The 10907-nt window shown below is 44.8% G+C and overlaps 1 protein-coding gene and 1 non-coding gene across 3 annotated transcripts; both read right to left on the reverse strand.

Moving 5' to 3' along the window:
- Positions 1–466: 466 nt before the first annotated feature.
- LOC112236199 (polyadenylate-binding protein 1A) lies at positions 467–10301 on the reverse strand. 2 transcript variants are annotated; one of them, XM_042310285.1, is made up of 15 exons: positions 9605–10301; positions 8673–8866; positions 8414–8529; positions 7621–7769; positions 5536–5630; positions 5285–5422; positions 4907–5002; positions 3907–4179; positions 3633–3723; positions 3413–3523; positions 3107–3249; positions 2754–2838; positions 1453–1583; positions 1143–1264; positions 467–822 (listed from the first exon to the last, which is right to left on the reverse strand). In XM_042310285.1, exons 1-14 carry the CDS (start codon positions 9795–9797, stop codon positions 1172–1174), a joined length of 1908 nt encoding a protein of 635 aa, XP_042166219.1. In that variant the 5' UTR covers positions 9798–10301; the 3' UTR covers positions 467–822; positions 1143–1171. The 2 variants fall into 2 exon arrangements, with proteins under 2 accessions (XP_042166219.1, XP_042166218.1); XM_042310284.1 differs by having other exon boundaries at positions 1166–1264; positions 9605–10300.
- On the reverse strand, positions 5110–5242 carry LOC112242329. Its single transcript, XR_002952473.1, has one exon. It is a non-coding gene; the product is annotated as a small nucleolar RNA SNORA5 (small nucleolar RNA).
- Positions 10302–10907: the final 606 nt, after the last annotated feature.

Raw genomic sequence — 10907 nt, forward strand, 5'->3', positions numbered from 1 at the left:
ACCAGTTAATGACAACTTCCACCAATATCAGATAAAAAAAACATGAGCTGGCGCACACCCGGAATAGTAGTTTAGGTGGAGGTGCTGACTATCGTCCAATAAACTATCAAAATAAAGAAAGTCGCACACTCCATGTGTAATCTCCCAGCATCACGCAGGAAACCTTCCTCGCAGGGGGAAACCTTCCTCGCAGGGGGAAACCTTCCTCGCAGGGGGAAACCTTCCTCGCAGGGGGAAACCTTCCTCGCAGGGGGAAACCTTCCTCGCAGGGGGAAACCTTCCTCGCAGGGGGAAACCTTCCTCGCAGGGGGAAACCTTCCTCGCAGGGGGAAACCTTCCTCGCAGGGGGAAACCTTCCTCGCAGGGGGAAACCTTGGTAAATACCCATTACATTGCTGGAAGAGTACACACGGAGTGTGCCACTTTATTTAGATCATTTATAACTTCCACCAATATGACAACATCCAATCTTTTAAGAAGTTTAATTCAAGCAAACAAAGGTAAAGGTACATTTCACAACTCTGGGTTATTCAACATCCTGGCCACGTACACCCCAAACATTGATACATCTAAAAGGAATAAAACACCAGAAGGGAACGCTTTCTGGAAGCCCTCATTCCATCATATGGAATTCTCTAAAACACTTTAAATGTTTATTTTGAAACTTTTTCCAAAGCCAGTGTGCTCTTCTCTAGGCCTGGCTGAAAGACTTGCCTTTTTAGAACAGGTTCTCTTTTTGCATTGTTTTGGCGTTAACTTTTTCCAAAGTTTCATCAGAATTATCTTTTTTTTTTAAAGATGAAGTTCCAAGGTTCCCCATCCCTGTGAAGACAGAAAAAGCATTCAGTCATAATCGTAGGTATACAACAAGTATCTGAGCATCAGATGACCAATGTATAATGCTGAGTGTAATGCTAGACCTGAAACAGGCCTACCTGGGCTCAGACACTCGGCCTACCTGGGCTCAGACACTCGGCCTACCTGGGCTCAGACACTCGGCCTACCTGGGCTCAGACACTCGGCCTACCTGGCCTCAGACACTCGGCCTACCTGGCCTCAGACACTCGGCCTACCTGGCCTCAGACACTCGGCCTACCTGGCCTCAGACACTCGGCCTACCTGGCCTCAGACACTCGGCCTACCTGGCCTCAGACACTCGGCCTACCTGGCCTCAGACACTCGGACCACCAGCAGAGTTGGGGACAGTCTTCTGGACTAATTCCTTGGCCTGGTGTGCCTGCAGCACAGCCACAGCCTCATCCACCTACCAGCAACATCAACCAGGTTAATAACAGCATCACCTATTACCACAGCTACAAACTCATCTGTACACTACAACATTTAAAATCCATCAGAGGGGTTACACAGTTTCCTCAAATGCTCTCACTTGGGCTCGCCTGGCTTCAAGGAATTTCTCCTGATGACACATTCTGGTCAGGGAGCAGAACTGACCTTAGAGCGGAGAGACTCGGGAGACTCCAGCATGTGAAGCAGTTCAGAGTTGTCTATCTCCAGCAGCATGCCAGTGATCTTCCCAGCCAGGCTGGGGTGCATGTTCTGGATGCACGGGAACAAACGCTCACCTGGGGACAAACAGGGTTTTAGTGTCCTGGCTCAGAAACCGGAGGGAGATTGACAGTGTGGTAGGTTGAATGGATGTTAAGCCCAATTTTATGCAGTTTTATAACGCAGATCTGAACGGCTTTAAAATGTCTGCATGTCAAATCTTAGTGAAAGACTTGCGACGAGACGGATTCTGTTAGCCAATAAGAGAACACTGCGCTGACGTTCTGTGTTTGCTGCAGTAGTGTAAAGTTGTTAAGTAAAAATACTTGAAAGTACTGAAGTAGTTTTTGGAGGCATCTGTACTTCACTATTTATATTTTTGACAACTTTTAATTTTCTTTATGAATGTAGTAAAGTATGTACTTTTTACTCCATACTTTTCCCATGACACTCAAAAAGTACATTTTGAATGCTTAGCAGGACAGGAAAATGGTCTAATTCACACACCTAAGAGAACATCCCTGGTCATCCCTACTGCCTCTGATCTGGAGGACTCACTAAACAGATATTTAGTTTCTAAATGATGTCTGAGTGTTGGAGCGTGCCCTGGCTATGTATAAAAAAAACGTGCCGTCTGGTTTGCTTAATATAAGGCATTTGAAATGATTTATACTTTTACTTTTGAGCAATTACATTTACTTTAGAAAATTTTACTGAAGTCAGATAATCCTGGGTGACTCACTTTTACTTGAGTCATTTTCTATTAAGGTATCTTTACTTTTATACTCAAGTATGACAATTGGGTACTTTTTCTACCACTGAGTAAGAGCTAGTCTAGCTTGCTGATATTTCTCTGGAAAGTCACAAAGCGTACCCTGTTTCTGGTGCATGTAGGGGTGGCAGGTAGCCTAGTGGTTAGAGCGTTGGGACAGTAACCAAAAGGTTGCTGGATCGAATCCCTGACCTAACAAAGTAAAAATCGTTCTGCCCCTGAACAAGGCAGTTAACCCACTGTTCCCCAGTAGGTCATCATTGTAAATAAAACTTTGTTCTTAATTGGACTTGCCTAGTTAAATAAACATATCATGAAACTCGTTTGCTACAACACCTTGCTACATAAAGTGACAACTATGTTTCATCACGTCATTGTTGAGGCCCCATGACCGTGGAAACAGTCGTATTGATCTGAATGCTTGGTGTTCAGTCCGCTAAAAGATAGTCTTGTCTGGGGTTGAGTTTACACTCACCCAACATCTGCTTCTGTTCCTGAGGTGGTGCAGCGGCCAGCATGGAGGCAGTCAGAGGGTCCTGGCCCTGCACATGGACAGCAGGCTACACACACGGACACAGAGTTAGAGAGAACACACCAAGGTAATATTGACACGGTAGATAATATTTTTTTGTGGTCCCCTGTAAAGGCACGCGGTCCCCTAACGGAGTTGGTAGAGCATGGTGCTTGTAGTGGGTTCGATTCCCGGGACCACCCATAAACAAAATGTATGCACGTAAGTAACTTTGGATAAAAATGTCTGATAAATGGCACATTATTATTTTCTAATACTGCCTTCAGTTTACATTTGATAGGAGAGAGGAGGCATACCTGCTGCATAGTGACTTGGGGCTGTGAGTTAATGTGGTTCTGTGGGTTGCGGACTCCTGTGGCGTACTTATACTGAGGCACGCCACGCACCGGGGCTCCACTCACTGGGGCCGAAGGGGCGCGGGGCCCCATGGTCTGGGGACCTGCAGAGGGGCAAGAAGAGATCATTTTGACGTTATTTCAAATGTTACGTCATAAAGCACCTAAATTCAATATAAATCCTGCATTAGCATGTACATAATGCAGAAGCACTACTACATATTACAAAGACAGAGGCACAAATGAGTATCTCTCCAGGTTACTCACCCACGCTCCGCGTGGACATCATGCGAGGCATCTGGTTGGTTGGCCTCATAGGGCTGAAGCTGGGCTGTCTGGATGTGGAAGGACGTATGGAGCCTGGCATGTTCTGGAAGTCTGAAGTCCCAACAATGTAATTTAGGAATACTTTTAACACTAAACTATGATTGTAGAAGTCAGTGGTCATATCGTAAAGTAGTAGAGGTTATGAGGGCGTACTACTCACATTGAGGTCTCACACCCTGGGTGGCCCAGCGAGGGCTGGGTCTCAGCTGGGCTATCTGGTTGGCAGGGTAGTAAGCAGCTCTGTTATGAGCCTATAGGGATGGAGAACACAGTGCAGGTATTATCTACATCCAACAGCATCCAGTCTGACACACTTCCACTTTGTCCATGGACTGAACTGTGATCCTGTGAACATGAATATCAAGGGCTAGATCGATTGATTGACATAAATGTGATTGTTTGATTGACATGAACTGAATTGACCAAGTGGTGACCTGTGGGATGGCAGCCATGAAGTACCCAGAAGGAGGGGCAGGCTGGTAGGGGTTGAGGACTGGGTTGGGTATGGGCCGGACGGTGGCCATCCTCTGCATGTACTGGTTGGTGAGGTGAGCCTGACGCTCCTCTTTCCTCTGAGCCAGCGCCACGTACAGAGGCTTAGTGGCCACGATGCGCCCGTTCATCTCGGTCACGGCCTTGGTGGCCTCCTCCGGGGAAGAGAAGCACACAAAGCCGAAGCCCTTGCTGCGACCACCCTCCATCATCACCTAATGGAGGAGAGGGGAGGAAACGGTTTTCTTAGCACACAGCTGAACAGAACAAAGCAGTTCTCTTTAATACATCAACAGCCAGGAGGTTGGTTCTCTTCAACACGCCAACAGCCAGGAGGTTGGTTCTCTTCAACACGCCAACAGCCAGGAGGTTGGTTCTCTTCAACACGCCAACAGCCAGGAGGTTGGTTCTCTTCAACACGCCAACAGCCAGGAGGTTGGTTCTCTTCAACACGCCAACAGCCAGGAGGTTGGTTCTCTTCAACACGCCAACAGCCAGGAGGTTGGTTCTCTTCAACACGCCAACAGCCAGGAGGTTGGTTCTCTTCAACACGCCAACAGCCAGGAGGTTGGTTCTCTTCAACACGCCAACAGCCAGGAGGTTGGTTCTCTTCAACACGCCAACAGCCAGGAGGTTGGTTCTCTTCAACACGCCAACAGCCAGGAGGTTGGTTCTCTTCAACACGCCAACAGCCAGGAGGTTGGTTCTCTTCAACACGCCAACAGCCAGGAGGTTGGTTCTCTTCAACACGCCAACAGCCAGGAGGTTGGTTCTCTTCAACACGCCAACAGCCAGGAGGTTGGTTCTCTTCAACACGCCAACAGCCAGGAGGTTGGTTCTCTTCAACACGTCAACAGCCAGGAGGTTGGTTCTCTTTAACATGTCAACAGCCAGGAGGTTGGTTCTCTTTAACATGTCAACAGCCAGGAGGTTGGTCCTTACCCTGGCACTGGTGATGGTGCCGAATGGGGAGAATTCTTTACGCAGGCGCTCGTCATCAATTCCATCGTCAAGATTCTTCACGTAGAGATTGACACCCTGGAGAAGACATGTAGAACATACTTTTACAAAACAATACTATTCAACATTCCTTTTGATTCTGACCTTGCATTGATAGACTACATATTAACCGTCGATGAACTAGTAATTGTCTGTAGAACACATTTATCCCCAGCAAACATGCCAGAGGGATGTGGGGCTCATGAATTACTCACTGTGGCAGCCATTTTGGCCAGTACAGTCCATTGTAGAGAAAACATGGAATTTGACAAGGCTGCAACAAAAACTGCACAACATCACAAAGTGCTGATTCACTGTGACCTGGTAGCGCGTCATGCGATCCTGTTTCATCTGTTCAAACTTGCGTTTCAGCTCCGTCTGACGCTCCACTTTCTTCTGGGCGCGGCCCACGTAGATGAGCTTTCCATTCAGCTCCTTCCCATTCATCTCATCAACAGCCTGGAACAGACATCCTCTTTTACAATATGGCCATCAGCCTTCCCATCCTTGATTGAGACCCTCCGTACGAAACGCCACCAACCAAGCAACCATTTCAAACACATTAAGCTCACCTTTTGGGCGTCCTCGTGCCTCTCGAAGCTCACAAAGCCAAAGCCTCTGGATTTGCCACTGTCATCAGTCATGACGCGGATACTCATGGCACTGCCTAGATGTAACAGGAGACAGTTCAGATACTCATGGCACTGCCTAGATGTTACAGGAGACAGTTCAGATACTCATGGCACTGCCTAGATGATAGAGGAGACAGTTCAGATACTCATGGCACTGCCTAGATGATAGAGGAGACAGTTCAGATACTCATGGCACTGCCTAGATGATAGAGGAGACAGTTCAGATACTCATGGCACTGCCTAGATGTTACAGGAGACAGTTCAGATACTCATGGCACTGCCTAGATGTTAGAGACTAGAGGTAGACAGATTATGATTTTTCAACGCCGATACCGATTATTGGAGGACCAAAATGGCCGATACCGATTGATCGGCCAATTTAAAAAAAATGTATTTGCAACAATGACAATTACAACAATACTGAATTAACACTTATTTTAACTTAATATAAATCAACAAAATCAATTTAGCCTCAAATAAATAAACATGTTCAATTTGGTTTAAATAATGCAAAAACAAAGTATTGAGAAGAAAGTCATGTGTGCCATGTAAAAATGTGTGCCATGATAAAAAGCTAACGTTTAAGTTCCTTCCTCAAAACATGAGAACATATGAAAGTTGTTGGTTCCTTTTAACATGAGTCTTCAATATTCCAAGGTAATAGGTTTTAGGTTGTAGTTAATATAGTATTTATAGGACTATCTCTCTATACCATTTGTATTTCATATACCTTTGACTATTGGATGTTCTTATAGGCACTATAGCATTGCCAGTGTAACAGTATAGCTTCAGTCCCTCTCCTCGCCCCTACCTGGGCTCGAACCAGGAACACATCGACAACAGCCACACTCGAAGCATCGTTACCCATCACTCCACAAAAGCCGCAGCCCTTGCAGCACAAGGGGAATAACTACTCCAAATCTAAAAGCGAGTGACTTTTGAAACAGTATTAGAGCACACCCAGCTAACCATTTCACATTGGTTACACCAGCCATTAGGCTGATAGGCTTGAAGTCATAAACAGCGCTGTGCTTGCGAAGAGCTGCTGGCAAAATGCACGAAAGTGCTGTTTGAATGAATGATTACGGGCCTGTTGCTGCTCAGCCAGACTGCTCTATCAAATCAGACTTAATTATAAAATAATAACACAGAAATACAAGCCTTTGGTCATTAATTTGATCGAATCCAGAAACTATCATTTCGAAAACAAAACGTTTGTTATTTCAGTGAAATACGGAACCGTTTGGTATTTTATCTAACGGGTGGCATCCATAAGTCTAAATATTCTTGTTACATTGCACAACCTTCAATGTTATGTCTCAATTACGTAAAATTCTGGCAAATTAGTTCACAATGAGCCAGGCAGCCCAAACTGTTGCATATACCCTGACTCTGCGTGCAATGAACGCAAGAGAAATGACAATTTCACCTGGTTAATATTGCCTGCTAAATTGGATTAGTAGTTATAACTAGTGATTATGATTGATTGAGTGTTTTTTTTTTATAAGATAAGTTTAATGCTAGCTAGCAATTTACCTTGACTTCTACTGCGTAACAGGCAGGCTACTTGTGGAGCGCAATGGTTAGAGCGTTGGACTAGTTCACTGCGGTTGCAAGATTGGAACCCCTGAGCTGACAAGGTGAAAATCTGTCGTTCTGCCCCTGAACAAGGCAGTTAACCCACTGTTCCTATGCCGTCATTGAAAATAAGAATGTGTTCTTAACTGACTTGCCTAGTTAAATAAAGGTATAATTATTATTTATTTTTTTAATAAATGGAAATCGGCGCCCAAAAAAAACAATTGTTATGAAAACCTGAAATCGGCCCTAATTAATCGGCCATTCCGATTAATCGGTTGACCTCTAGAGGAGACAGTTCAAATGCCCATGGCACTGCCTAGATGTTACAGGAGACAGTTCAGATACTCATGGCACTGCCTAGATGTTACACGACCCAGTAACCATCTCGTAGCCTACAGCTATGTGACTTGGTTTCTGAGTGTGGGCGGAAAGTAATAAACATACCATACTCGGCATACTTGCTGAAGACCTCCCTCAGTTTCTCATCATCCATATCTTCACCAAAGTTCTTGATGTAAACGTTGGTGAACTCTTTGGCCCGGGCACCAAGCTCAGCCTCACGTTCTTTGCGAGATTTGAATCGTCCCACAAACCTGCAATAGAAAAACTAGTTGGAGCTGGCAGACAAAACCCTCACCAAAATGTCCAGACCTGCTCCCCGTAACATACTACACAAGGCTTTCCCAAACTCTGTCCTAACCCCCCTGCTTCCCAAACACTGTCCTACCACCCCTCCCCCTTTCCCAAACTCTGTCAAATCCAATTTATTTATAAGCCCTTCTTACATCAGCTGATATCTCAAAGTGCTGTACAGAAACCCAGCCTAAACCCACAAACAGCAAGCAATGCAGGCGTAGAAGCACGTTAACAACCAAGTCACATAGCTGTAGGCTACGAGCTGGTTACTGAGTCGTGTCCTATCCCCCCACCCCCACCCGGGTGCACGTTTAATTTTTTCCCCTAGCACTACACAGATGATTCAAATAACCATCTCATCAGGCAAAAAACAAAACGTGCACCAAACAGGGGCCCCAGGACCGAGTTTGGGAAACCCTGTACGACAACCTCGTTACCAGAATGTACACTTCCAGGTAGAACTGTGGCATTGCAGCAAGAAACCAAGTTCACAGTCAGAGACGCAAGTTGTAAAAAACAACCACACAATTAGTATTAAAACAATTGTGATTAGTACCGTTAAAGAGCCACGACAGAAGAAACCTTTACTGATCACACTTACACTTTTCTGTCATTGAGAAGCATGCCGTTCATTTTCTCAATGGCTCTTTCAGCAGCCTCCTGGGTCTCAAAATGCACAAAGCCATAGCCCTTTGAGCCATTCTCATCACAAACAACCTTGGAGAAAGGAGGGTTGGCACGAGCTTTAGATATGCAATACAATTAAGGTCAACTTGAGGATAAAAACTATCCCATCATGCAACACATTTCTAACCAATACAACACCCTCCTTGGGGATGAAAGGTTGTGCGAGATATTACCTTGCAGGACAGGATGTTGCCGAAGGCAGAAAAGGTGTCGTAGAGGGCCTTGTTGTCAATAGATTTGTCTAGGTTCTTGATGAAGATGTTGCCCACCCCGCTCTTCCTCAGGGATGGGTCACGCTGAGACCACATGATGCGGACAGGACGACCCTTGATCACGTCAAAGTTCATGGTGTCTAGAGCCCTCTCAGCTGAGAAGAGGAATTATATTAACACATTATGACTCCTGTGATAGCCCCCCCCACACTCCAGTGATAAGCTAAATTTTGACCCCATACTAGATTTACTTCCCTATTTCTTCAAATAACCTGTTTAGATCTGACCAAATGAACTGGCTGTAGTATAAACCACATCCCTGGATGGATTTAATATCTGACCAAATGAACTGGCTGTAGTGTAAACCATATCCCTGGATGGATTTAATATCTGACCAAATGAACTGGCTGTAGTATAAACCACATCCCTGGATGGATTTAATATCTGACCAAATGAACTGGCTGTAGTATAAACCACATCCCTGGATGGATTTAATATCTGACCAAATGAACTGGCTGTAGTATAAACCATATCCCTGGATGGATTGGTCAGATATTAAATCCATCCAGGGATATGGTTTACACACGATGCCCCACCCAAAACAAACAGGACAAGCCAACTGTTGTCCTGTCTCTAGAATGGCAGCTATTCATCTCGATTATGATTCAATGACTAGTGATACATGTATGTGGAATTAGAGTGTAGAACAGTCATACAGACAGCTGTGTGTAGGTAGCGAGTTGTTTGTGACTAGACTAGCCAAGACAGCGATGCCCGTGTACAATGTCTTTCTCACTGTCACATGGAGGAGAAACAGACTAGCCGTGTCATCTTTCCTGGCTTTGACAACCTTTAAAATAGATACAATATTAACATGACAGTTCGCTACATACCATCAGCTGGCTGTTGGAAGTTGACATAGGCGTACCCGAGGGAACGACGGGTGATCATATCCCTGCAGACCCGGATGGAAAGGATGGCCCCGGCGGGGCTGAATTTTTCGTAGAGCAAAGCTTCGGTCACATCTTGATGAAGATCACCGACATACAGGGATGCCATGGGGTAAGTAGGAGCACCGGGGTTCATTTTCGTAACGAAATCCGACAAAAAAAAATGTTACCTTTCAGACGAAATTGTTCGTAATTTAAAAAGGGTCTGGTTACGCTAACTCGAGGGTTGAATCTAAACCAGCTGGCTAGCAAAGTTTAACAAGCTTGACAAGTTCTAATGAAGTTAATTTAGAAGATAAATATTTGAAACGTTTAAAATACGACCAATTCGTTACGTATATGTTGTTTAAAATGTCTATATAATTGACAAAATAGAGCTTGAAATCAACATGTCCTTGCTTGCTTTTCCCGTTGCAGATGGTAACAGTAACCAGAGAAACGCAGCGTAACATTCTCGTCGTTCCACTTCAGTTCGAATATCAACTAGTGCTTCAACGAGTTGGTTAACAAATATATATGTTTTTAAGGTTTAAAAAAAAAAAACTATTTTTTTAGATATATATTTTTTCTAGGAATAAGTGGCGAGGAAGCGCTGGCGTTCACACAGCACTATCAGCCGGGGTTTAGATGAGGGAAATATGAAACATGGTCTTAGTTATACCCTTACTTACATACGTCACATGTGGTTAAGAAAAACGTTGAGGTGTTTCTGTACTGCGGCGTCTCAACAACTACGTTGCTGATTGGTTGAAAAAATGTTGACTCTCATGATCAACAAATAAAATGTGAAAGCGATGAATCATGGTTGATCAAAACATTTTGATGTTTATTTTTTTATTTTTAACTAAGCAAGTGAGTTAAGAAACAAACTGCTACAGACCTATATCTATCCTACCCTGCCTTTCTATCCTACCCTGCCTGATCACCGACCATTTAGAATCCCACCGAACCTTCTCCACTATACAATCTGGTTTCAGAGCTGGTCATGGGTGCACCTCAGCCACTCTCAAGGTCCTAAACGATATCTCTAACCACCATCGATAAGAAACAATACTGTGCAGCCGTATTCATTGACCTGGCCAAGGCTTTCTACTCTGTCAATCACCACATCCTCATTGGCAGACTCAACAGCCTTGGTTTCTCAAATTATTGCCTCGTCTGGTTCACCAACTACTTCTCCGACAGAGTTCAGTGTGTCAAATCTGAGGGCCTGTTGTCCGGGCCTCTGGCAGTCTCTATGGTGTGC

Source organism: Oncorhynchus tshawytscha, linkage group LG31 (assembly GCF_018296145.1).
Source record: "Oncorhynchus tshawytscha isolate Ot180627B linkage group LG31, Otsh_v2.0, whole genome shotgun sequence".
In the NCBI taxonomy this organism is placed as follows: Eukaryota; Metazoa; Chordata; class Actinopteri; order Salmoniformes; family Salmonidae; genus Oncorhynchus; species Oncorhynchus tshawytscha.

Coding starts and splice junctions, on each gene's coding strand:
- LOC112236199 (XM_042310285.1), bottom strand. CDS start 9,797: ATGAACCCCGGTGCTCCTACTTACCCCATGGCATCCCTGTATGTCGGT. Junction 8,867..9,604: donor CTTCCAACAGCCAGCTGATG/GTATGTAGCGAA, acceptor TCCTCTTCTCAG/CTGAGAGGGCTCTAGACACC. Junction 3,250..3,412: donor GATGTCCACGCGGAGCGTGG/GTGAGTAACCTG, acceptor GCCCCTCTGCAG/GTCCCCAGACCATGGGGCCC.